The sequence below is a fragment of the Gekko japonicus genome, unplaced genomic scaffold, assembly GCF_001447785.1.
Source record: "Gekko japonicus isolate JY-2015 unplaced genomic scaffold, Gekko_japonicus_V1.1 scaffold2550, whole genome shotgun sequence".
NCBI classification, from domain to species: Eukaryota; Metazoa; Chordata; class Lepidosauria; order Squamata; family Gekkonidae; genus Gekko; species Gekko japonicus.
The window spans coordinates 71,123-98,643 of NW_015176052.1; the positions used below are offsets into that span (position 1 = coordinate 71,123).

The 27,521-nt window shown below is 51.8% G+C and overlaps 1 protein-coding gene across 1 annotated transcript in view; it reads right to left on the reverse strand.

The window, feature by feature from the left end:
• The window catches only part of MYO9B (myosin IXB), a 110,761-nt gene that overhangs the window by 52,925 nt on the left and 30,315 nt on the right, over nucleotides 1-27,521 (reverse strand). The window contains exons 3-11 of the mRNA XM_015426684.1: nucleotides 27,014-27,490; nucleotides 16,146-16,240; nucleotides 15,732-15,794; nucleotides 13,151-13,250; nucleotides 11,362-11,462; nucleotides 10,022-10,151; nucleotides 3,995-4,084; nucleotides 2,371-2,487; nucleotides 2,005-2,139 (exon numbers count right to left, since the gene is read on the reverse strand). Coding sequence (XP_015282170.1) covers nucleotides 2,005-2,139; nucleotides 2,371-2,487; nucleotides 3,995-4,084; nucleotides 10,022-10,151; nucleotides 11,362-11,462; nucleotides 13,151-13,250; nucleotides 15,732-15,794; nucleotides 16,146-16,240; nucleotides 27,014-27,490 — 1,308 coding nt within the window. The remainder of the gene's footprint in view (nucleotides 1-2,004; nucleotides 2,140-2,370; nucleotides 2,488-3,994; nucleotides 4,085-10,021; nucleotides 10,152-11,361; nucleotides 11,463-13,150; nucleotides 13,251-15,731; nucleotides 15,795-16,145; nucleotides 16,241-27,013; nucleotides 27,491-27,521) is intronic.

Sequence of the window (27,521 nt, forward strand, 5' to 3'; positions counted from 1 at the left end):
AGCACTTCAGGACTGGGGCACAGACCTCGCCCTTGACAGGGCGCCACTAACACCAGTGCCGTCTGTCAAGAGTTTGGGAGTGATCTTGGATGCCTCCTTGAATATGAAGGCCCAAGTCACGCATATTGCCAGCCTAGCGTTTTTCCATCTGCACCAGGCTCAGCCATTGGCCCTTTTCCTGTCGCCCCCCCTGACCTAGCCACTGTAATCCATGCAACGGTTACCTCCAGGCTAGATTACTGTAACTCGCTCGACGCTGGCCTGCCCTTGAGACTGACCCAGAAGCCCCAGCTGATCCAGAATGTGGCAGCGTGAGTCCGGATGGGAACATCACGGACGGCACACATACAACCGGTGCTGCGCCAGCTACCCTGGCTCACAGTGGCCTTGGGCAGTCAGGGGCTGAAGTATCTATGGGACCATTTCCTCCATTATGTCCCTGGGAGAGTGTTATGCTCCTTGGACAGCAATTTGCTGGTGGCCCCTGGCCCCAAAGACATCTGGCTGCCCTTGCCCAGGGCCAGGGCTTTCTCGATCTTCCTGGCCCCAACCTGGTGGAACTCTCTTGCCAAACATCATCAGGGCCCCATGGGATCTTATGCAATTCCACAGGGTTCTGCCAGGCTTCTGGTTGAGAACAGCAACATCTTGGCTGGCACCCTCTTCTGCTCTCTGTATTGGTCCTGTCGTCTCCCCCCCCCCCCCCCCTCCTGTCGTCCCCCCCCCCCACTAAGCGGTCGGCAGGCTGTAATCGGAAATAATTGGAACTCTCCTTCTGAGACTTTTAGATCTGTGGTATTAATGTTATTCAAATGTTTTATTCTATGTCTGTTGTTTTTAATCGTCGCTCTACATCGCCCAGAGCCCTGCAGTAGCAGGGACTGGGCAATCCATAAATTAATAATAGTAGTAGTAGTAGTAGTAATAAACGGAAGGGAGGCAAATGAGTGCTACAGAGAAAGGGCAGGCTAAAAATGTCACTGAACCTGGTGGGGCTCCTACCACTCCACTGAGAATACTTATACCCCACCTTTCCTCTTGGCTCATGTTTGGAGACTTCCTCGAGTCTAAGAAGCTTTCCTCCAAATGAAGTGGCTCTTCCATTGGATTAGAAGGTGCCCAAGATGGAGGCAGAACCGCCCAAGGTGGAGGCAGGCTGGATACATCCCATTAACAGGCTGCTAACAGTTGCCATTGGGGCACAGAAGAGAAGGAATTGTCAAGCAGCCTGAAGATGGAGAAGTTTGGATCGAGGGGCCCTGGCTCAATGATGAGAGCTCCTGCTCTGCAGGTCCCGTCCTGACGTCTCCAGCTAAAAGACCTCAGATCCTTTTCCTGAAGCCCTGGCAGTCAAGAGCAGCCAGTTCTGGGCTGGATGGATCCAAGGCCTGACTTTGAATAAAAAAGCTTTGTATGCTTGTTCATAAGTGTTACAGAAATCAAGCAACAGTTCTCTTTTTCCACAAATGAAGTGGCTCTTCCATTGGATTAGGAGGGACCCAAGATGGAGGCAGAGCCGCCCAAGGTGGAGGCAGCTGGATACACCCCATTATCAGGCTGCTAACAATTGCCATTGGGGCGCAGAAGAGAAGGAATTGTCAAGCAGCCTGAAGATGGAGAAGTTTGGATCGAGGGGCCCTGGCTCAATGATGAGAGCTCCTGCTCTGCAGGTCCCGTCCTGACGTCTCCAGCTAAAAGACCTCAGATCCTTTTCCTGAAGCCCTGGCAGTCAAGAGCAGCCAGTTCTGGGCTGGATGGATCCAAGGCCTGACTTTGAATAAAAAAGCTTTGTATGCTTGTTCATAAGTGTTACAGAAATCAAGCAACAGTGCACTTTTTCCCTGTCATGCTTCTGAGCATCTTGCAAGCCCCCCAGCCTTTCAATACCACAGGCCAGGATCAGAGAGGAGGCGGAGACAGCGCAGGCCGGCTAAGACCACGATGACGGCCTCTGGCCTTCCACCTTTTCTGGGGCACAGACTCCCTCGCCCCCCAGCCTCTTACCTGTTCAAGCTTGAAAATGTGTTGATTGAAGTAATATTGCAGCTGTTCATTGGCATAATTTATGCAGAACTGCTCAAAACTGTTGGTTTTGAAGTCTTCAAAGCCAAAGATATCGAGGACCCCAATGGACAAGCACTGCGAAGGCAAGGTGGGGTGGGGGACAGGGTCACTGGGACAGCAGGTTCCTTTGCAAGACTCTTGCCGTTGAACTGAACGTGCTGAAGTGACTTTCTTCTCACACCCTCTACAGCTCAACCGCCCCAATGCCCATCCACCAGCTGGGCCCCGAGGAAGGCACGATGTGCCGAAGGCCCTTGCCTTGCTCAGAGGAACTGGCCATGGAGCGGCTGCTTGCAGGGGACGTACCGTGACAGACTCCTCCATGTCCTTCTTGTTGAGGAGCGCATGATTAATTCGCAGAACTATCCAATCGAAGAGCGCGCTATAGAGTGACTTGGCCATAGAGTCGCGGGCAGTGACAGCCTGCAGAGAAACAGACAGACACAGCACACTTCGTCTTCCCTTTCCTGAATGTGCTGGCTGCTCCCCACCTCATCACATGAAGGGAGGAAAACAATATCACTGCAGGGATGACCCACATGCATGACTTCAGCATGACTTTGCTTAATTTTTTCTGCTTCGGAAAGGCTCGGAGCGCACTAGAAGATGCTGGCTTATACAAAAAACTCCCTTTTTTGACGGGAGACAGTATCATTCAGAAAGGAACCAAGGGGTGTGTGTGTGTGTGTGTGTAGAGAACACACTACAGAAACACAGCTCAACAAAAAGCACCCCCCACCCCACTTATACGCCCTTAATCCCTCCTCCTCCCCTTCAGAGGCAGGTGTTACCCAAACCCTGATCTGATCCAGGCTGAGCGAAGAACTCGTTATTTGGCACGTAAGAAGAAAAGTGGGGTGTCCTGAGATTTATCTTCTTAAACTAGGCTACAAGCATGGAGGCTACAAGCATGGACGGCTTCAAAAGGGAATTAGATAAGCATATGGAGCAGAGGTCCATCAGTGGCTATTAGCCACAAGGTATAGATAGGGACTCTGGGGCAAGTGATGCTCTGTCTTCTTGGTGCTTGGGGGGGGGGTCAACAGTGGGAGGGCTTCTAATGTCCTGGCCCCACTGGTGGACCTCCTGATGGCACCTGGTATCTCTGGCCACTGTGTGAGACAGAGTGTTGGACTGGATGGGCCTTTGGCCTGATCCAACATTGGCGTCTCTTTTGTTCTTATGTTAACTAAAGGTATGTACAAAGGAGAAAACAGGGCATAAGAGACAATAAAAGTTGTCCTTCCTAAGTATCGCGGCGAGGGGCCTCTCTGATCTGCAAAACAGAAAGGAGTCAGGGAATCTGTTTTGCGCAGGGGGGCCAACCTCAAGCGTCGAGGCCCCCGGGGTCAATTTCCAGAGCAAAAGATCATAGGTGGCAGGGGGTGAGGAAGATCCCACTCTGCCTGAGACCCAGGAGAGCTGCTGCCCATCAGAGGTGACAACACTGGACTCACTCCTCCGCTGACCTCCTCACAGCTGTAAACAGCCCCCCCTTTCATGTCTGCAGCCATACCCCAAACCTAAGAGGAAGCTGAAACCTCAGTCTTCCCCCTCCAGCCCTCAGATTCAGAAACTGCTATTGTAGCTGCTGTGGACCATGCATTTCCATTAAGAGGCCAGGAGCTAATCACCTCTTGCCTTTTCACAGCAGCATCTTTAGACTCTCAAGTGCAGAGTCTTCAGAGGCCAACCCTGGAAGTGTGCAGGTCGTTCCCACTGTCTCAAGGTGAGGGTGGGGGGGGGTCATTCATTATCTGTGGGATTTTTTTAATTTGCATCCTACCCCCTGGGAGCCACTCACCTCAGAAGGCCAATCTTCCCACAAAAGTCTAATGCAGCCCCAGTTCTCTGCCCCCCCCCCCAAGCTTGCCATCTTTAACCCCGCCCCACGTTCTTCTTTCCGAAGCTGCCACTGCAGGGTACTCACTTCGTTGAGGCTGTAAGGCAGGATGAGCTTGTCGTTTGCAGTCACCGTTTTTCTTTTTGTCAGCACCTCCACTAAGATTTCGCGTTTCACCTACAGGTGAGGAGGAGAAAACAGGACTGAGGGGGCACAGGACAGCAGGTCTTGTCCGTCTGCCTAGTGCAAGTGCTATCCTGCCCTTCCACCATGGAGCGGATGGTTCTTCCTTCTTCACATGATCCTCGCAACATCACTGTGAGGCAGGTGAGGCAGAGAGCGCAAGCGGCCCAAGAAGCCCCTTCCCCTAGAAACCTTCATGCTAGAATGAGGATTGGAACAGAAGATTTGTTTCACTTACCATGAATCTTCCTTCTTGGTAGTCCAGGGGTGGGGCAGTCTTCACTTCTGGGACAGTAGCTCCTCCTCCTCTGCAGGCAGGGCCGGCACCCTTGCAATCCCAGAGGGGAGGAGCTTATCCCAGAGGGGAGGAGCTTATCCCAGAACTCTCCAGTCTGTTTCCAAGCTGTGACTCTCCCACTTCATAACAACCAGCCACTCAAAAAAAACATCATTAGGAAAACTTTCCTACTAGAAGTAACCACAAAAGAGAAACTTTTCAGGTTCTAAGGAACGCTGGGGGAGATGGCCCCGACCACTCCCTAGCTTACAGGCCCCTCCAGAGAGAAAGTGACGGTGGCCAAAAGGAACCTAAATTCCACCAGCAGACCCTCTCGGCACTAGGAGCCCACACCAGAGGAGAAAAAACTTCGGGCGGGTAAGACTGCCCCACCCCTGGACCACCAAGAAGGAAGATTCACAGTAAGTGAAACAAATCTTCCATTCCCCAGTGGTCTTAGGGGTGGGGTAGTCTTCACTTCTGTGACATTTAAAAAGCAGTGTGCCATGCTCCAGGTGGGAAGAACCAGGCTCCTAGGCCAGAAGGGCGTGCTGTAGGATCATCCTTCCAAGGCCCACTATAGCTGAGGCCACCTTGTCTCTCCTGTAATGCCTGGTAAATGACTGCATGGTCCTCCAGGTAGCAGCCTTACATATTATTTCTAAGGAAGGGAAAGACCTAAAGGCTGCTGAAGTTGCCACCCCTCTTAAGGAATGGGCCATGATGCCCTGTGATGGATCCAAACCTGAGGCCTAATAAGCCAGGGTGATGCACTCTCTAACCCACCTACGTAATTAACTTTCCCCCCCACCATAGAGAACAATGGAGGGGATGGGGGCAACCTGTTTGGGGGCCCATAGAATTGGACCCCCTGGTCCAATGTTCTTGACACTTGGTGGGGATCTCGGAGAGAGGCCCCAGCAGCTACTCCGCGAGTTTGGAGCCTATCCCTCAAACCCCCTTCCCTCCGGCCCCCAGAATATACCCTATGTTTTTGCCATTGACTTCAATGGCCCATAGAATATAATGGGGCTGAAATTGACATTCTGCTGGGGGAATATGCTCCTACTGCCAAAATTGACATGCAGGAGTCTTTCTGCTGGCCAAAATTGATTCTGCTCAATTCTGCTGAATCTGAATCGGCCGATTTTTGTTTTTTGTTTTTTGCACAGCCCTAGTGGACATAGATACTCTTTGTCCCAAGGGAGACTTCCTGAAAGAAACAACAATGGAGTCAGTCCTAAGGAGCGCTTTGTTCTATCAAGATAGAAATTCAGAGCCTTCCTTATATCTAGACAATGCCACTCCTTCTCCTTAGTGTGCTTAGGAATGGGGCAAAGGAACACAGGACTTTACTTCGGGTATAAAAGCTGGCTCCGGCTGCAGCACTACTCTATCGCTGTGGAAGATACAAAGTTCCTTATCTGTGGAAAGAGCCCACAGCTTGGACACCCTTCTGGCTGAGGTAAGGCCCACAAGAAAGATGGTCTTCAGGGTTAGCTCCTTAAGTGGGCATGAAGCTGTGAGCAAACAGCTCACAGCAGTTTGAGTACTAAGTTCAGGCTCCAGGTTGAGAAGCAGTGAACCTCGGGAGGATTTAACAAGGAAGTACCCCCTGAGGAATCTCCTAACATGAGGGTGTTGGGACAAGGATTTTCCTCTCCTGGGACCCCTAATGGCTGAATAAAGCCGTCACTTGTCTTTTGAGCGTACTGGTGCCGAGCCCTTTGTCTATACCTTCCTGCAGGAAAGAGAGTGCCTCTCTAACAGATGCAGAGAGAAGATCTCTTCTTCGTTTCAGGCACCAGGCCTGAAACACCTGCCAGGTGTTCTTGTAGACCATATCTGTGGAGCATTTGCTAGAGACTAGCATGGTATTAATTACCCCCTGAATACCCTATCTCTGCAAGTTGCACTCAAACTCCAGGCTGTTAGGTTTAGGAGACCTGGTTGAGGAGGATGCTTTATCGGTCCTTGCAGATCGGTCCAAGGGTTCTTGGAGGAATGCCTCATCAGAACCCGAAACCACAACCTCCGTTGCCAAGAAGGCGCCACCAGGACTACTTCTGCCCTTTGATCTATGAACTTCTGTATCACCCTCTGTATTGGGGGAAAGCATTCAATCGCTGATTTGGCCCCTCACAGCTTAGGGCGTCTACCTCGATGGCTTGAGGTGACCTTGATCCTGCCATGAACTTTGGAACTTGGCAATTTTGATCAATGGCAAAGAGATCCACTTCTGCCTTGCCAAAACTGAGACAAATCAGCACCCACTCCGACTGGTTCAGAGTCCTTTGACTCAGCCAATCTGCAAGAGAGTTGTCCTGTCCTGTTACATGCACCCCTTTTAAGCACTTCAGATGATGCTTTGCCTGATGCATTAAAAAATCTGCCTTCTTGTGAAGGGACCTGTATCTGACCCCCGCCCCCGATTGTCACATAGGCTTTGGCTGTCATGTTGTCCGTATGCGCCAGGACATGAAGTCCTGAAAGGAGATTCTGGAATGCCAATAGTCCTGACCTTACAGCTCTGAGTTCCAGTAGGCTGATGCTGTTGACAGCCTCTTCTGTCAAGCAGGTGCCCTGCACCATTCTCCCTTCCACATGGGCCCCGCACCCGGAGAGCTGTTGTCATTAGGGTTCTCCTTGGTTGCCTTAGGGGAATTATGTCCTGATATGCGAAGCAGGACCCTCTGGAGCAGATGGGCGCAATACCTGGACCACTGCAGAACATCCTAGCAAAATACCAAAATCCCTGGTAGATTTGCCAGGAACATCCCTTCTGCCTAGGAATTCTGAAGGACCTCGTCAACTGTTGTCTGAATCTTCTCCTGTCTCTCTGATGACAGGAAGACCGTGTCTTGGGCAGTGTCTATTAACACCCCTAGGTGGAGTAACTTCTGTGCCGGGTGTCGATTGCTTTTTTCCCAGATGACCATGAAAACGAGTTCCTGCAGACAAGACAATGTCCGGTTCACATTTTCTGTACCTTGTTGGAATGAGGGTGCCTTGATTAAGATGTCTTCCAGGAAAGAAACACTGGCACCCCCTAGATCCTCAGATGTGCTACAGGGGCTACCAGAACCTTGGTAAATACCCTTGGCACTGATTTTAACTCGAATGGAAAAACCCAGCAGTGGGAGTGCCTCTTGTCATAAGCAAATGCAGGAACCTTCGATGGGCTTCTCGGATAGGGATGCTATTGGTGCCAAGAAGTCTCCTCTTTGGATAGACACTACAATTGACCCTTGGTGGCAATTATGTCCTGATATGGGAGCAGGACCTTCTGGAGCGGATGGGCGCAAAACCTGGATCACTGCAGAACATCCTAGCAAAATACCAAAATCCCTCGTAGATTTGCCAGGAACATCCCTTCTGCCTTGGAATTCTGAAGGACCTCGTCAACTGTTGTCTGAATCTTCTCCTGTCTCTCTGATGACAGGAAGACCGTGTCTTGGGCAGTGTCTATTAACACCCCTAGGTGGAGTAACTTCTGTGCCCGGTGTCTATTGCTCTTTTCCCATATGACTACGAAAATGAGTTCCGGAAGACAAGACACTGTCCAGTTCACATTTTCTGTACCTTGTTGGAATGAGGGTGCCTTGATTAAGATGTCTTCCAGGAAAGAAACACTGGCACCCCCTAGATCCTCAGATGTGCTACAGGGGCTACCAGAACCTTGGTAAATACCCTTGGCACTGATTTTAACTTGAATGGAAAAACCCAGCAGTGGGAGTGCCTCTTGTCATAAGCAAATGCAGGAACCTTCGATGGGCTTCTCGGATAGGGATGCTATTGGTGCCAAGAAGTCTCCTCTTTGGATAGACACTACAATTGACCTGAGGGTCTCCATTCTGAATCTCTTGGTCCTTATAAGACTTTTCATCCACTTGAGGTCCAGCATGGCCCTGACATCCCCATTCATCTTTGGGACTATAAAGGAACTGAGTAGAGTCCCAATGTCCTTTGTGCTTCCGGCACTGGTTCTATTGCCCCAGTGCCCAGCAGGTGTTGAATCACCTTCTCCAGAAGGAGATACTTTGGGTTTCTTGGTACCTGAATAAAATGATTGAGTGGAATTGAACTGAATCCCAAGGAATAGCTGTTTGTGGCTGTGTCCAAGACTCACTTGTCGTTCACGGTGTGTTACCAATGAGCTGCAAGCAGCTCCAGATGACCTCCGACCCGTGAGGGGGCCTGAAGTATCGGTATCGTCATGCTGAAGATGCCTTCTAAGATCCTTTGGTGTTCTGTCCAGACTTGTTAAAGAAGGTTGTTCTGTTACTGCTTTGCTGCTTGGGCTGCCATCTCCCTTTGAAGGGCCTGGAGGAACCTGCCCCTGAAGGTCACTTGGAATCAGCTGTCAGCTCCCAGTTTCTCACTGCCACGAAGTTACGGAGCGGGGGGGGGGAAGGCAGAAGCCCTTCCTGCTCCCTGCAATTCCCTCCAATTTTCTGTCTTCTGAACCGGTGACTTGCTAAAAAGTCCTTCAAGGGAAGCTGGTTAATCGGGTCGCTGTGCTCTGAAGAGCACTGCCGAAGACATCCTGCTTCTAGGCAGGGCCAAACAAACTGGAGAGTTCTGGTATAAGCCCCTTCGGGATTGCCAAGATGACGACCCTGCCTGCATGCTTCTAGGCAGGGCCAAGCAAACTGGAGAGTTCTGGTATAAGCCCCTCCCCTCTGGGATTGCCAAGATGACGACCCTGCCTGCAGAGAGAAAGAGCTACTATCCCAGAAGTAAAGACTGCCCCACCCCTAGGACCACTGGAGAACTAGGTCTCTCATATCCGAGTCTGACCTTATAATAGCTACAATCCTTCTGTCATTCTATTTATTTTAACTATTTATATGTAGTCCCTTTCAGCTAAGAAAAAAGAAGAAAGAAGCAACAGCTCCCAAGGTGGCACAAAACAAAAACATTAAAAACCGCAACAATCCAAAGAGAGCACAGCCACAAAAACTCGAGGCTGAATACAATGAAAATCCAGAAGACAGTTAAAAACCAGCACAGAAAACAAGCCCTAAAATAGCAGTGCAAAAATGTGAGAAAATTAAATAAACCCCCCATGGAAACTGTACAGGCAACGTTTCTCCAAATATCCATGGAAAGGTGTTCTAATAGGAAGGTGCTACCACAGAGAAGGCCCTGCCTCCAGTAGTCATTCGGTTCAGGAGCTGCGGGCACACTTCACAGGGTCTCTCCAGAAGATCATAACTGGAGGCCAGGTGTATGTAGGCAGAAGTGATCTTTTAAGTGCCCTCGTCCCAAACCATTTTAAGAACTTTAAAGGTCATGACCAGCACCTTATGCTTGGTAAACTTCTTGTTGTGGGACTGCTCAGCAAAACCTTCTGGAACACAGTGTAGTGACGGCTGCTCTGAATCCAGCAGTTTGACACAAACACAGCAGAACTCACAAGATGAGAATTTTAACTAATACAGGAAAACAGAGGAGAGGGTAGAGCAGGGCACAGCTGATCTTGCTCCACCCCCTTCCCCCTTGCAGGGCTGTCGACATGCAATTTGCAGCCATGGCCTCCCCCAAATACCCATTCCTTTCATCCCTGGCGAACGCAGATCATGTATTTGGCTTGTAGCCATCCCCCACCTCCCTGGAGACTGTGTCAGATCTAAATACCAGAAGCAAGATACCTTCAGAAGCTGAGAGAGGATGTCTAGCACTCCGGGGGGGCCCACTTCCAGACCTTCATCCCGACCAGTTGCCCTCTTCTTGTAGGTGACGTTCCCCAGGTAAAGAATAGCAGAGAGCACTGAAAAAATCCTGGGGAAGGAAAAACACAGTGAAAAGCAGGGAAAACGTTCCCTCTATTCAACTAGAAAGTTTTGGCGCCAAGTTTAATCCATGCCCAACTGTTAAATATTTAAAGTATTTATAATCCTCCCAACTCTGTTTAAAAACATCCCAAAAGGCTCTCAATACAAGCAGTGAACATCGGCGCTAGCAAAACAGATGTGAAGCAGCCCCCAATCCACCCGAGAGGGAAATGCTGGCGGGGGAATCCATCGCAGAATCTTCCTGTCGCTTAAAGAAGGCCTTTCCCAAAGATGGGTTGCCTGGCGTCTCCCTTAGGCCCTCCCAGGAGCCAGGCCGAGACTTTTGCTATCTGTTGTCTCCACCTTTTAACAATGGCTTGGTTTTATGATCTGGGCTCAGCAGCCAGCCAAGCAGCTCTACACACGGAAGGTCCCGCGGCCTCACCAGCAAAAGCAGTAAGACCGTCGGACCCCTCCAGCCGTGTCAGGGCTACTTTGCCAGGCAGGGGGCTCTCCAGGATCTTGGGCCGAGAAAGGTCTTTCACCACACTGGTTCCCAAAGATCCATTTTTGATCCATTTCAACTAAAAAAAACCCTAAAACAATAAGCGACGCATGTGTTACGGGACCGGGGAAATTATTTCCCGTTTGCCAACTCACCGCGTTGGTTCTACCGGGGTCATTTAAGACCAGAGCCTTTTGACCTTTTGGGTATGGCGACCCAAAAGTCCAAATTTACTAGGTGCAGTGACCCACTTACAAAAATAAAAGTGTGCACAAATCAATGAAACTACTACAGAAGCTGCCACAGGAGCCGCTTGCACAGGCTGGGAAACGCTGCTACACGGGCTCTGTACCGACGGGAGGCAGGGCGACCCAGGGGCTAGCACGCTGGACTAGGAGCTGGGAGATCCAGCGTCATATCCCCACACTGCCAGGAAGCTGGGAAACGGTGGGCCAGTCATGGTGCCTCTGCCCAGCGTACCTACAACTTACAGGGCAGCTGACAAGAGGATGGGAGAACAGTGTAACAACCCCCCCCCCGCCCTTTGGAGGAAGGACTGGCTAAAAGTGCTTTAATTAAAAGTTTCCCATGTGAAGTGTGGCACTCTTGTTGCTACAGACAGCCTGATCCACACCCTTGGCACACATCTTCCCCCTCTAATACAGGGGCGGGGGGAGAAAACCAAACCAGTTTGCAAAGCAGCCGGACTCACTGTTTCTTTGTTGCTGGGAGGAACCCCACCATCTCCATGGCTTGCTTTAGTCGTTCAAAGTCATGCTGCAGATCTTCTCCATCTTCGATTTTCAAGTTATGCTGTTGAGAAAGAGGCAGCCACACTCAAGAGAACCCGCAGGGACAAACACGGGAGTCTCCACTCAGACGCCAGGAACCAGAAAGTTACACTAGAAGTCGTTATTGATTTTGGAAAGTTCGAATGGCAGCTTTTTTGACATCGTGTTTCAGGGGTGGGGGGGAGAATAAGAGTTACCTTGAAACGGTCCTAAAACGTTATTAGGGGTTTTGGTGTTATCTGCCAGGCAAGAGATTGCTCCCCCGTAACTTCCCAGTGAGACCAAGAGGCTGCTATCATCACCAACAAAAGAGTCCCCAAGTGGAGTCAGCGCCCAGCCTCGTGACCGGCACACACTGCTCGGCACCATCTGTGCTGACTGGCACTGGCTTCCTGGGGTCTTGACCAATGCCACTTCTTTCCCAAGGGCCAGGATCTGGAGATGCCAGGCAGGGCTGGCATTGGCACAGCAGGTTTTCAAGGAAGCCCCACTGCTGCCACCCCCCACTAGTACTCTACCACCCATACTTCCAGCTGCACGCACCTCCCAGTGCTACCAGGGGAAGGGCTTGGGGCCGGTGCAGGTGGCTGTGAGTATGGGTCGTGGAAGGTCATACAAGCAGGCAGGGGAGAGGGAATGAGGGTGTGAGTGGGGCTTGGTGGTTCGCAGAGGAGAGGGCCCTGGGAACTTCGTCCGGGACCTCCAAAAACCTGGAACCGGCCCTGATACCAAAGACTGAGCCTGAGAAGTATGCAAAGCACTGAGCCATGGACTTGGGGCAAGTTTGCCCAACAGCATTCGATCAATTTAAAATCGGCTGTCAGAAAAGTAGTCCTTTTCTCCTCTCTGTTTTGTGGTGGGGGTAACCCTCTACCTACACTGCCAGCACACCCAGATCCAGATAATCTGCACGGTTTGCCAGCATTTCCCCATTCTGTTCATGGCAGTCCCCAAACATACAACAGGGCCTTTGTTGAAGGACAGAACAGCCATGGGGCTTTCACTGTATTAGCAGGGTAGTCCTTACAACTGCCTTCTAAGCTAGGCAAACATTATCCACTTATTCACAGAGAGATTGTTGGGTTTTTTTGCAAGGGGGAAGGTAGCCCATTTTTAAATTCCAGTTTGGCTGGTGAGTCGGACAAAAATAAAATACAGGAAATCAATAATGCCAATTTGGGTAGGGAGGTGGCTTATGCTTGACGACCAAATTGAGTACACAGCTGCCTCAGATGGGGTGGGGTGGGGGAGAGGTTCACATAAACAGATCAACTTTACACTCAACTTGCACTTTTCAACACTGTGCTACACAGGGGTGATATTCATGGCTAAACCAGAGGCAGGTGGGCTTTTGATGATAACTGTTTCACAGCCTGTTATGTTTGAAGGCTTAATGCTGGATCATTCTCTCAGACAAGAGTGAAATCTGGATCTGTGATCACATTCGCACTATAAACTGAAAGGAAGTGGCATTTCATGAGAACAGGAGGAGGAGGAGGAGACAGCAGTGGTGCTACATGATGGTCAAGGAGGTGTCCCTTTGCAACCACCCCAGTCTGGCAATGGAAGACAAAACACACACACACACCCAGCACTTTTGCCTTTTGGAAGCGGAGCGTGTATTTGTGCAGAATACTGGCTTGTTCTGTGGCCAAAGCACCCCCCTTTGCACCTGTTGGCCAGACCCACACAAAGAGGATCTTTGCGTACCTGATTGAGGTAGAAGTAATCTTCCGGCTGCTTGAGGTGGAATTCCGTGCGTTCCTCTTCACTGGCACCAAGCAGCAAATAGTAAAACACATGGTAATTCCTGCAAGAGCAAAGGCACACTTTGGTTGGCTACAGGCCCGAGCCAGAAATGTTTAAGTTGGGGGGGGGCATTTAAATTTCTCGGGGGCACTGGCTAATTGAATTAAAGTTAATTTAATTAAAGGATGGGCCTGGGAGGGAACCCCGGGGCAGAGAAGAAGCAGCGATTGGATTTATATCCCGCCCTTCACTACCCAAAGGAGTCTCAGAGCAGCTTACAAACTCCTTTCCCTTCCCCTCCCCTCCCCACAACAGACACCCTGTGAGGTAGGTGGGGCTGAGGGAGCTCTGACAGAAACTGTCCTTTTTCAAGGACAGCTGTGCCAGAACTATGGCTTGCCCAAGGTCATCCAGCAGGTGCAAGTGGAGGAATGGGGAATCAAACCTGATTCTCTCAGATTAGAGTCCGCGCACTTAACCACTACACCAAACTGGCTCCCACCAAACTGGGAAGGGACAGTAGGTAGCCTCCTTCCCTCCCGGCATGGGAGGGGGGAAGCCAAACCAACCAAGGTAGTGCCCACAGCTCAGGAGAGATGGCGGGTGAAAGTTTCCTGGCTGGGGAAGAGAGATGGAGGCAAGTGCAGTGCAGCAGTAGTTCCTGGGCACTTCTGCTCCTGACACAGGGGAGGGAGATCCCGGGCCGGGGCCTCCAGGGAGCAAACTACCTGGAGGTCAGGAGGCGGATGCTTCCTGAAGGAGGAGTCCAAGGAGCCCATCTCCAAGCCAGGCACCTGCCTCCCCTTGGAGGTCCCTTGCTGTGTGTTCTGCTCCTGGAGTCCTCCCCCCCCCCAGAGGGTTGTCGGCTTGATAATCGAGCTCCTCGGGGGAGGGAAGGCATGCAGAGGAGGGGAGAGCAGGCGTCCTCCTTCCTTCCCGGCATGGTTGGGAGATAGAGAGCAGAGGGGAGGAGACCAGTGTTCCCTCCAAGCTGAGTTAGTGTGAGCTAGCTCACAGTTTTTTAGCCAACAGCTCACGCATTTTTGCCCTAGCTCAGGAAGGAGGGCTCCAGAGCAAACTGATTCATGCAGTAGCCAAATGGCTTGCTCGCAACTTTAATGCCAGCAGCTCACAAAGTAGCATTTCTGCTCACAAGACTCCACAGCTTAGAGGAAACATTGGAGGAGACCAGCTTGGTGCTCGCTCCCCGCACCACTCCGCGAGGGCCCTCAGCAGCAGGAGTGCTCCAGGCTCTCCATGGGAGCGGTGGCCAGTCCGGGCTGGAGCTCTGGCTGCGGCAAGGCGTCCCAGGGGAGGCACGCTCGCTTCGGCTTCCTGGGCTCCTTCTGTGTGCCCCCTGCCCGCCGAGTGCCTCGGGGGAGGGAAGGCAGGCAGAGGAAGAGAGAGCAGGCAGCCTCCTGGCAGTAAGTTGAGGGGGCCCTGGCACTAAGTCGGGGGGCCAGGCCCCTAGAGGACCCACCATAGCTACGGGCCTGGTCGGCTCAGACCCCCCACTATCCACATGAAACATTCTTGGGCAGCGCAGGCAGAATTAGGAGCCAGCTCTTGGTAGAGGTCAATGCTGCTGGAAGGAAACCTAGAGCCAGGAAAGAGTAGGCAGAATCCATCTACAGCTGTCTGACTGGCTGCAACGTTTTTCTTCTCTGTGGAATCTCTTTTGGCTAGGCAGGCTGCAGCACAGCGGTAGCACTCTGTGGCGCATCCCCTTCTGGTGTGCAGCGGGTGGTTCAAACCCCACACTCCCCCCTTCAATGATCTTGGCAGCAGGGGCTGGGAAGGACCTTCCTCTGCCCCACTGTGCGGAAACAGCACTGATTTAGAGTAACCACAACTGAGCCCAGCACATGCTTTGCTTCCAGAAGGCCCTGGGTTCCAATCATGATACCTCCACGAAGAGGGGTCTCAGGTAGTAAGTTACGGGCCCCTCTCTGCCCAAAAGCCACAACCAGTCTGAGCAGACAGCATCGAGGGAGCTTTTCAAACCAGCAAGACTCTCATAAGGTGGGCAAAGATCACAGGCTTTGCTCTCCTGTTGTGTAAGACCTTTTTCTGCCCAGGATCTGGAGAACTGCTGCCAGTGAGTGGTTCAAGGTGATGCAGGACAGCCAGAGATAATTGTGGGCTTTTGGAGAGAGGGGGCAGGCCGAAAGCCCGGATATGAATCCCTCACTTCACAAGCAGAAGGGATCCCAGGTGATGGGGAAGGCCTTTCTCTGCCTGAGCTCCTGGAGAACTGCAATCAGGAACCCCCTTTCCAAATGGCAGCAGCATCTCCTGTCTTCTGCCACCGTGGCTAGATAGCGCCCCCCCCAGTTCTCCAAGTCCCATTTCTTCAGCAGAACCCTTCCAGAGCCAGCCTCACCTCGCCACCCCACCCCACAGACTCCTCTGTCAACCACCTGAACCCACTTCCCTATTCGGGGCACTTTTAGTACAGAATTTTGGTTTATAATAAGCAAAGCGGAACACATAGCTGTCCCAGCGAGACGTCCCCTGAGTGCAGAGGCACACGATGCCTTACCTTTCGTTCTTTTCCCGAGACACCAAACGAGATTTTTCAAGCAAATACTTTTCAACGACGGCCCTGGAATACAGCAGAAGAAAGATGTCAGACCTGGTGCCGACGCTCTGCTCTGGTGCGGCATCCAAACTGGAGTGTATTTTGCTGGGGGAGGGGCCACCCCATGGGCACTCCAACTCACCGCCTGCTTTCTGGGTTGTGATCTTTCCCTAAAGACGGGAAGATTGTGGTCTGTAATCCACCCCGAGTCTGTTAACTCGATTCCCTGAAGCAGGGGAGAATTCTCCCAATGTTCTTAAGGTCGTGTGGAGGGATGTTCTTGAAGTCTGCCCCTCCACCCCCCGCCGAATGACATCTTCTTCACAAGGCTGCACCAACCCTCTATCAAGCCAGCCAGCCTGCCCCCCCACTCACCCTCGGACGATGCCATTCTCCAAATAGTTGACCTGGATGAATTTCCCAAAGCGGCTGGAGTTGTTATTATGGGCCGTCTTTGCATTTCCAAAAGCCTACAAATGAAGCAAAAGAACATTTCACTCTCAAGATTCGGGGCCCAACATCATGCCCAAATTTCTGGAATGCCTCTATAGTAGATCAGCCAGGAGACGTGGGGCTTTTTCACCCCCGCTGGCAGCAAGCTCTGCCCACACTTGTGCCATGCGTTCCTCTTCACCGGCACCAAGCAGCAAATAGTAAAACACATGGTAATTCCTGCAAGAACAAAGGCACACTTTGGTTGGCTCCAGGCCCGTAGCCAGAAATGTTTAAGTTGGGGGGGGGGCATTTAAATTTCTCGGGGGCACTGACTAATTGAATTAATTTAATTAAAGGATGGGCCTGGGAGGGAACCCCGGGGCAGAGAAGAAGAAGAAGAGATTGGATTTATACTTCACTACCCAAAGGTGTCGCAGAGCGGCTTACAAACTCCTTTCCCTTCCCCTCCCCACAACAGACACCCTGTGAGGTAGGTGGGGCCGAGAGAGGTCTTGACAGAAACTGTCCTTTTTCAAGAACAGCTGCCCACACTTGTGTCACGCAAAGGGGTCTGTTCTTGTCGCTTTGTCTTAAAAGGGTATGATGGAGCTGGAAAAGGTACAGGAAAGGGAAAACCAAATGATTCAGGAGTGGGCGCACCTTCACCTGGAGTACGGGCTGAAGACGCTGGGACTTTTCAGCTTCAAAAAAAGATGGTGGGGTTCGTGGGATAGAGATTTATAAGAGTATGCACAGAGCAGACAGGGGACACCCAAGGAAGTTGATGGGCAATGGATTCAGGACAGGCGGAAGGAAATACTTCTTTACTCAATGCTTAAGGTGGAATTCACTGTCAAAAGATGTCGTGGTGACCATGAGCATAGACGGTTTTAAAAGGAAGGTAAGCAGGACCATCAGCGGCTACTGGCCATGGTGAGTAAAGACAATGCCCATAGTCAGAGGCAGAGAACCTCTGGAACACCAGTGCCTGGGGGCAACATCAGGGGAAGGCCTTGGCCTCCATGCCCTGTGGTTGGTCCTCCAGAGCAACTGACTGACCACTGCGTGAGATGGGATGCTGGACTAGATGGACCACTGGCCTGATCCAGCGGGGCATCTCTTATGTTCTAATGCTACTCTTGTCCTACGTACTTCCTTCATCCTCTGTACACGACCACGCCTTTCAAGAGAGAGCCGGCTGTAATGCCCACATTTTCAGAGCAGCAGCTCAGCTCTCTGGAGGAGGTGGGGGAAAACCCGCCACCTGACTCATTTAACCTCAGGTTGCGACCAGAGTCAGCATCCTTGTGACATCAAAAGGATGAATCAGACCTTTCTGAAAAGGAAGCCGTAGCCGTCTCACCTCCCTCTCAGAACACATAGCCTCAGCAACACTTTACGACAGGAAACCCCAACTTCTAAACTGACCCCCAAACGATCAGGAAGGAATACTCAGAGAAAGCAAAGCCTTTTCTCAGAACGCAGCCACCTCCCCTAAATAGAACACAGGACGCTTCTCCAGCAGTGAAAGTATACACTGGCTAGATCCTACGAGCCCAGGCGACGGTGCTGTCATCTGTGCAAGGTAAACACACCTGGACAAAGTGAATGTAAGCAAAAACGAGACCAAATTCTCATCCTGCCCTGACTCCTGGCAACTAAGGGTGGTGGTTCTTGCCTTCTCTGTTTTTACTCTCACAACAGCACTGTGGGATCGGTTGGGCTGCGAGAAAGAAAAACGGCCCCAACATGAGTCTGTATGACTGAGACAGGATTTGAAACCACCCAGGCTCACTGTTCCAACCACCACACCAGCTCTCAGCAGCTCTGTAAGCTGAGGGAAAAGAGCCTGCCTTTCAGCACTGCAAAAGCCCATCGTTTGTATGTCTTCTTGTGGGTCCAGGAGGAAACCCAAGTCAACTGCAGCGGTGCTTACAGGCAGGAGAGGCTGTCCCGTGTCCCACCCCGTCACCCTGTCCTCCTCGCTTCACACACGCGCACAGTCCTCCTCCAGTGCTGGGAATTTGTGGCCCTGCTGACTGAGCAGCACACTGGCTGTTTTGCCCAGTGACTACTGGTCCTTGGTGCTGGAGAATCCTGTGCACTTAGAGCCTCGTCCAATGCTCCTTCTAAGCTGGGGAATCTTGCAAGCAAAAATTCTACTTTGTGAGCTACTGTCATTAAAGTTGTGGGTGAGCGATTTGGCTACTGCATAAATTAGTTTGCTCTGGAGCCCTCCTTCGTGAGCCAAGACAAAAATGTGTGAGCCAGAGGCTAAAATAGTAACTCAGCTTAGAGAGAACAGTGGCCTCATCCTGTGCATATTTGACCAAAAGTCAACCCCACTTTGCTCCAGAGAAGGGTGGCTACAACTGCAGCCTCAGTCTTGGAGCCAGTGATCTTGCTCAGTATCCTTGCCACATGGGAATCCATGTCTCATCACCCCACCAATGTTCCCTCTAAGCTGAGTTAGTGTGAGCTAGCTGAGTTAGTGTGAGCTAGCTCACAGTTTTTTAGCCTCCGGCTCGCACATTTTTGTCTTAGCTCAGGAAGGGACGGCTCCAGAGCAAACTAATTTATACAGTAGCCAAATCGCTTGCTCACAACTTTAATGACAGTAGCTCACAAAGAAGAATTTTTGCTCACAAGGCCCCACAGTTTAGAGGGAGCATTGCTTCCCACAGGTCTCATTCTGCCCTGAGCGCATGGGTGGTGCGGCCAAAGATTGTACTCTGAGGTTGCACAAAAGGCTCTCTTTAGCCGCACGCCAACTTGTTTGAACGGTTAACGGCAACCAACTGGTGCACACGCTTGCTCAGCAAATGGACAGATTTCAAGACTGATGCAAACGGGTTCTATCCAGCCTGATTCCCTACATTTCTCTGTGCCCCTCCCCCAACCCTTTGCAATGGCCCATGTTTAAGCAGCAGAGTGTTAAAGGACTCCAAGATGACCTCATACATTTGGTATTCAGTTGAAGCATGGAGCAAAATTTTCCAAAACGGATTTGCAAAGCGGGGGCCACAGCCAAGCGGCACCCATGGCACTAAGAGGCTGCTTGTTAAGGAGGGCAGGCCAGGCCCTTGGCAGCCATCCCCCCAATGTTACCTAACGGTGCAATCCTAAACTCTGCCTGCATGTTGCTTTGGATGACCAGCATGCCCTACGCCGGCACAGCCTGAAGATACACAAATGGGAGATACGCAAACCACACTGCTTCAGATCCAAGGTCGGGGGGGGGGTAGAGTTGGGCTTTATCAACATCCTCCAGCTTCCCAGGCCTGGCACCAGCATAACGTTGGTGGCATAAAGTACTGTCAAGTCATAGATGACTTATGGCTACCCCTCACTGGGTTTTCAAGGCAAGAAACGTCCGGAGGTGGTTTGCCATTGCTGGCCTCTGCATAGGAACCTTGGAGATCCTTGGTGGTCTCCCGTCAGAGTACTAATCAGTCCTGCTAAACGTCTGAGATCTGATGCGACTTGGTCTATCCAGGTTAGAAGCATAACATTTCGCCAGCAATAACCCTGGTGTGGTTTTTAAGCATTTCACACGAAGGCTGAGGATGCCAGTCCTACCCACTTCCAGCCACCCACCCAGCCCCGGTGCCGCTTAGGACAGCAAAGAAACCTGCAGCCCAGCTGGGCACTTTGCAAACCCCAGATGGGACATCCAGCACCCAGGTGAGAGGGAGCCTGGCCCCATGGCCCGGAGAACACATCTGGTGAAGGGCACCCCCCCCAGAAGAGGCATTTGCCTCAAACAGGCAAGGAGGTGCTGTAAGGTAAAGGTTTCCCCTTGCTCAAAAGCCAGTCAAATCCAACTCTAGGGATGCGGTGCTCATCTCCGTTTCCAAGCCGAAGAACTAGTGCTGTCCAAAGACATTTCCGTGGTCATGTGGCCGGCATGACTAGACGCCGAGGTGCACGGAACGCTGTTACCTTCCCACCGAAGTGGTACCTATTTATCTACTTGCAATTTCTTGCTTTCGAACTGCTAGGCTGGCAGGAGCTGGGACCAGAGACGGGACCTCACTCCGTCACACGGCACTAGGGTCTCAACTGCTGAACTACCGATCTTCCGGTCTGCAGTTCAGTGTCTTAACCACTTGAGCCACCGCAGCCAGAGGTGCTATACCATACAGCTAATACGGCTCTGCTCAGGACCCCAACAGGTTTGCCACCTCAGGAAAGAGATGTCCAAGGAGAGCCTCCACTTTTCCAAATGGGAACAATGTGCCCCATCCAGGTAGGCTGTGGGGGGGGGGTACCCACGTACCTACCTTTTATATTGCTTCAGCTATCCTGCCTCCCACAACAGGGGCAAGCAGTCAGTAAGTACACACTGCCCCTGGGAGTGAGCAGAGAGGCTGGCTGCGCATCACTGCCCTGCCAGGCTGAGGTCATGTCAGTAGAAACCCCTTGCTTGGCCAGCAGCAGTCCTGGGGGATGGCTGGCCACTCCGTTCTCTGCTCCTGCTGGTCAAGCAGCCAAGATATCTGTCGCTCGGCCGGATTAGAAAGCCCCATGAAGCAGCAGCCCCATGGACAAAGCTCCAACCCAACTCCCAGCAGTGGGTGGCCCAGTATCGGCTCTATCCCCCCCCCCCAAAGTGCAAAGCCACTATGTGGCATTCCCCCCCCCCCAAGGTGAGGGGAAGGAGCTGAGGAAGAGGAATGAGCATCTATCTGAGTCCCTGTGCAGGCAGCCATCCAACATGACGTTGCCAACCACCTGCCCAGCCTCCGACATAAGAACATAAGAACATAAGAGACGCCAATGTTGGATCAGGCCAAAGGCCCATCCCGTCCAACACTCTGTGTCACACAGTGGCCAGAAATACCAGTGCCATCAGGAGGTCCACCAGTGGGGCCAGGACATTAGAAGCCCTCCCACTGTTGACCCCCCCCCAAGCACCAAGAAGACAGAGCATCACTTGCCCCAGAGCCCCTATCTATACCTTGTGGCTAATAGCCACTGATGGACCTTGGTGGAGCGTGATGCACCTTGGTGGACCGTGTGTGTGTCGGGGGTGTGTGTGTCATTCCTCACCGGATACTGGCTGTTCCACAGCAGCAGCACACTGGCCTCCGAGTCCTAGAGTTGGGCGGCCTAACCACGGCTGCTAGCCTGGGGCTATAAGTACTCCCCACCAATCCTCCCTCTAAGCTGTGGAGTCTTGTGAGCAAAAATTCTACTTCGTGAGCTACCGGCATTAAAGTTGGGAGCGAGCGATTTGGCTACTGCATTAATTAGTTTGCTCTGGAGTCATCCTTCCTGAGCTAGGACAAAAATGTGTGAGCTGGAGGCTAAAAAATTGTGAGACAGCTCACACTAACTCAGCTTAGAGGGAACCCTGCTCTCCACCTCAAAATGCTACAAGCAGCGTTGAACCAGAAATCCATGCCATCAGGATCTTGTTCCTGGGATCCTCCCTCCAGAGAAGCTGGGAAATGCCTTATAACCAGCCCCATTTCCGTCAAGCATCTCGTAATGGCTCTAAACTTCCATGGCAAAAAAAACTTCCATCCCTCGTTTTGCTGAGAAGTGGCGCAATTATCTCCAGCAAGAGAGCCGCGCCCTCCAAGTCCCCACGAGACACTCTATAACGGATGAGGCTAGCCTTCACAGATGTTTGGAAACGGCAGCCAGTCCATGATAACTGCAGTCAGGGGAATAACGGGACTGAGAGAAACCCCAAAACCTTAGTAGGGGCAAGAGCACCACCGAGAGCGCCTAGGATCTTGGCCACCTGGAGGCTCACGTCAGAATGACCCATTCTTTTCCATTCCACTTTGGACCACCCTGCCAGCCTTACTCCATTCGGACAAAGGATGGTCCAGTTTGGGCCAGATCACCTATTTGTAATGGAGGTTCAGAGCCATTACAAGAGGCTTGATGGAGGTGGGGCTGGTTATAAGGTATTTCCCAGGATCTCTGCCCTGTCCCTTTGCTATTGCTTTAATACTGTGCTGAAAGATACCTTCAGTATCTTCAGAGCCAGTTTGGTGTAGTGGTTAAGTGCGCGGACTCTAATCTGGGAGAACCGGGGTTGATTCCCCACTCCTCCACTTGCACCTGCTGATGTGACCTTGGGTCAGTCACAAGCTTTGGTACAGCTGTCCTCGAAAAAGAGCAGTTTGGGTCAGAGTTCTCTCAGCCCCACCCACCTCACAGGGTGTCTGTTGTGGTGAGGGGAAGGGAAAGGAGTTTGTAAGCCGCTCTGAGGCTCCAAGTGAAGGGCGGGGTATAAATCCAATCTCTTCTTCTCAGCAGGTCATTCTGGATGTTCTCAGGAGGTCCCTGAGTGGTGATGGTTGGTTACCAAGGTGCCTTCCAGGGAAGAGATTGGATTTATACCCCGCCCTTCACTACCCGAATGAATCTCAGAGTGGCTTACAATCTACTTTCGCTTCCCCTCCCCACAACAGACACCCTGTGAGGTAGGTGGGGCTGAGAGAGCTTTTTTGAAGACTGCTCGAGAGAACAACTCTGAGAGACCCATGACTGACCCAAGGTCATACCAGCAGCTGCATGTGGAAGAGTGGGGAATCAAACCCAATTCTCCCAGATTACAGTCCGCGCTCCTAACCACTACGCCAAACTGGGAGTTTGCCAGCAATGAAGATACCATTCCCCCCTTCCTACTGTAACAGGGGCCAGGTCATGTGGAGCAGGAAAACAGCTGGCCTGGCCTCCTGCTGGTTTGTGCAACTAGCAATGATTAATATTGTTGAGCTCATCTTGTATTGAAATAAACTGGACTGAGCAGTTGTAGCAAAATACCCCCCCCCCCAAAAAAAGGGAGTGGTGCACTAAAGGCTAACAGCAGTTACTGGTGTGTTAGTTTTTGAGAGCTCACTGGGCCATGACCCAAGAAAGCTCATCCTGGAATAAAGGCTGTTAGCCTTTAGGTATCACTGGACAATGTCAAAGCAGCCACTCAGGCGGATCCTTCCCCAGTATATCTGGCCTACTTTCATTTGTGGAATTTGCTCATTAGACGTGCCTTGCATCTCTCTCTCTCTCTCTGGTCAAGTGTGCACAGGGGATGCACACCGGCAAAATGTGGAATACACCGCGGACAACCCATTCAGTTCTAGCAGGTGGCGTCCCACAACTCCCTTCCTCTCATGGCAGCAGAACACCTCATTTCCACTGCAAAAGGCAACGGAAGACAGATCCACCACTCACAGCACAAATTCAGAGGGTTCAACCCACTTCAAGTCCTGAGAAGGCTGGGGCCAGACTACTGGCTCTAACAGGAGCGTGCCCAGCTGCGCAGGTCTCCAGAGACCTCCCTCTGGGTGGCCCCCCCCATACAATAAAGAGGTGGGGGCGGTCTTCACTGTAAACACACCTCATCTCCCTCTTCCCTCGTGCTCACCTGGAGTTCTGCCTCTCTTGTTTTAGGTGCCTAGTGAGACTTTTCTGTTCAACTCAGGCTGACCATTTTTCTGGTTTGGACTGGGGGGGCGGGGGGGACTGCTGATTTTTACTTAATCGTTGACTCTCATTAGTTCTTGACGTCGGCAGTTGCGCATTTCAAAGGAAGCAACTGTAAAATGATGCACTGTTTCACTTGCTGGTCTTGCTTCATTGCAGGGTTGAAATCCTGCAAAAAAACCCTCTCCTTTACTGGCTTTGATTTCTGCATCCTTTTCTGGGGTTCAGTGAAGCTCCCCCGGGGCCCCTTTTCCTGCCTGCTTTCCTTTTGGGACAGCAGCAGTGCCCCATCACATTGGCTGGCTCTTTTTATAAGTCACTTGTGTTCACTTCACAGTCTCGGCAACTTTGCCTCTGAGCTGGGGATGACTAGAATTGCCTCCACCTCCCACACGCATCTCAGCACATGGTCTTTTCAGATGTCCTTCTGCCTGTGGGACGGCTCAGAAGTGCTGCCCCCCCCCCACGCTGTCTAAGCTTGAAAAGGAGGTCTAGAGTAGTCACAGAGCCCTCCCCAATAGTAACCAGTTCAGCAGAATTCCCCAATTAAGCAAGCTGGAAGGGGCCAAAACTTTCTAAACAGGCTGAATAGCTTGCATCGAGGCACCAATCCCTGGGAACACAACACAGGAGACAACATTTAATTTTAGCCACAGAGTCTCTGCTCTGGCAGTTGACATGGGATGTGTTTCGCTCACTCGTGTATCCATTTCTGCACGCCTTTCCTTAGGGGCTGGTTTCCCCCCCTCCCCTGCCATGGGAAGAAGATAACAGCAAAGACAGCAGCACAACCAGCTGATCCCCGAGGCAGGCTGCCTTTACAGCCACCACTTCCGGTTTGAGGTCAGCAGCCACAAATGCAAACTCAAAGCAGTTCCTAAGTCTGTAGAGCAAAGACACTTCTGCTTTCCAACAGAGAATGGAAAAAGATACGCAGATACTCCAAAGCATCCTGCCAAGCCAAGGGCAGCTCAGAGCTTTAGAAATTTCAGGGAAACAGAAAAAGATCCCCCCACCCAGGGCTATTTTGGGGCAGGAACGCACAGGAACGGAGTTCCGGCTGGCTCCCAAGTTGGCCACACCCAGCAGGAACTCATTAGCACAACAGGCCACACCCAGCAGTAGAAACACATTTGGATTGGCTACATTAGGGGTGTGTGGCCTAACATGCAAATGAGTTCCTGCAACAAAAAAAGCCCTGGGTTTTGACAACAAGGTAAACAGAATAAGAAGCAAAAGGTGGGTGTGGCTGGATGACCACACTTCTGGCGACATGGGGGTATGGCCTAATATGCTAATGAGCTGTGCAGTCAGGAGTGTGGCCTAATATGCTAATGAGTTTCTGCTACTGGGTGTGGCCTATTATGCTAATGAGTTCCTGCTGGACTTTTTCTACAAAAAAAGCCCTGCCCCCACCCACCCACCCACCCAAAGCAGCTGCCCCTGACATTCTTCCTCTGCAAACTGCAGGTGGGCGCCTAAGGAGCACAAGTCCTGAAGATGGCAGCGCCAGGAAGAGGGAGGTCCAGTGTTCCCTCTAAGCTGAGTTAGCGTGAGCTAGCTCACAGTTTTTTGAGCCTCCGGCTCACCCATTTTTGTCTTGGCTCAGGAAGGATGGCTCCAGAGCAAACTAATTTATGCAGTAGCCAAACTGTTCGCTCACAACTTTAATGCTGGTAGCTCACAAAGTAGAACATTTGCTCAAAAGACTCCACAGCTTAGAGGGAGCATTGGGACCTCAGCCGGTCCCCAATCCCAACCTCACTTTTGCTGTAACCTCATCAGGAGGTCTTTGGCAAGTGACTTTCCCTCAACCACAGCCCCACATCTATAATGCGGGGGTGGCAAAAGGGGACAGTAGCTGCCATGACATCTGCAGGGAGCAGCAGTCCTTTCCCGGCCCTCACGACAACTCTGCGAGGAGGGCTGCTATCTTCAAACCCAGGCGGTGGAGGAATTCGCCCTGACCTGGTTGGCCCTCCAAAGCCAGGCAACCCAGGTTAGCACCTGAAGGGGAGACCACCGAGGAACTCCAGGGGGTCACTACGTGGCGGGAGGCAACGGCACGCCTCCCCTGAATGTCTCTTGCCGGGTCGCCATAAGCCGGCTACAGCTTCGTGGCACTTCCCACCCTAAACGAATTCAGCCCACATCTTTAGAGGAGGGAAAAACCTCCTTTTAGTTGACTCTTGCCTAGGCCCTGCAGGCTGTTGAACGATGTTCAGAAGTGGAGAGAGAACGGCTTGCCTTCAGGCCACCCTGAAAGGAGGGCTAGCTCCTGACTGAGGGGGAGGGGCTGGAGCGGCTGCCTTTCCCCCCCCCCCCCCGAAACATGTCACCCCTGCATACACACTGGCAGGGCTTGAAGGAGCACAAAGGCACACACACCAACCCTGTTCCAAAGTGCATGGATCAAAAAACAAGAAAACAAAGAAATCGATCAGATTAAGGAGAGAATACAGAAAGAGGAAAATAAAATGCAAAAACAAAGCGAAAATATCCAAACAAGTAAAAATAACATCAAATTATTACAACACAAATTGAACTGCATATTAACGCAGGAAATTGCCAAAAAGATGAAATGGACAAGACAATATCATTTTGAGTTCGCAAACAAGCCAACTCGTTGGTTGGCGTACAAATTAAGAGTTGAAAGAGAGAAAAGAATATGCTCGGAGGAAGAAGGGACGGAACAGGGCGGAGGGCTCTGCTGGGCACTGCAAGGCAGGTCCTTCCCACATCAATGGAACAAGAAGAGGAGGGGGCGGAGGAGGAGATTGGATTTATACCCGGCCCTTCACATGGAGCCTCAAAGCGGCTTACAAACTCCTTTCCCTTCCCCCTCCCCACAACAGACACCCTGTGAGGTAGGTGGAGCTGAGAGAGCTCTGAGAGAACTGCTCTGACAGAACTATAGCTTGCCCAAGGTCACCCAGCAGCTGCAGGTGGAGGGGTGGGGAATCAAACCCGGTTCTCCCAGATTAGAGTCCGCGCACTTAACCACTACACCAAACTGGCTCACAGCCACCAAACTGCTCACTTACAACTTTAATGCCAGTAGCTCACAAAGTAGAACTACACCAAACTGGCTCTCAACGGGTCAGTTCCAGCTGGGGATGCTGGCGGAGAGCCCCACCCCCCAACTCACCTGCACTTACAGCTGCAGTTTACAAAATTTGAAGCCAAGAGGCTGTTTTGGAAAGACCTTTGAGAACCTCGCACACCAAACAAGGCTAGGCCAGAGACGGAAGGAAGGGCAGCAGCCGAGTGCCTGCATTCCCTTAAACGTGGGGGCCGCTGAACCCCCTCACCAAAGAGCGTCTCCAACCTTTGCCTGAGAGATTTCAAACTTAAGACCTTACCTCCAGCACAGGCCCAGCTCCCAAAATGGTCCTCTCCACCCCACTGGCATAGCCCTTCTGGCTCAGGGCCGTAAGGCAGTGGATCAAGAAGTTGGTGCTCTGCGTCTTCCCAGAGCCGCTTTCCCCCGAAATGACAATGCACTGGTTGATGCGCTTCTTGAGCATGGTGTAGTAGGCCACGTCGGCGATGGCGAAGATGTGGGGCTCCAGCTTCCCCAGCTGGTGGTTCTGGTAGAGCTGGACATACTTGGGGTTGTAGATGGGCAAGAACTGGAAGGGGTTGATGGCGATAAGGATGCTGCCCACGTAGGTGTAGATCTTCTGCTTCAGGAAGCGCCTCTTGAGGTTCTCCAGCAGCGTGGTCTCCGTCAAGCCGGGCAGGTTGCACAGGTCGTTGAAGTCTTCCTGCTGCCACGGGAGGAAGCCCCTTTCCACCAGCCGCCGGGCCGCCTCCTCCTCCTCCTGCTGCTGCTCCCCCTCGGAGGCCAGCTGCATGTGGAAATACCTG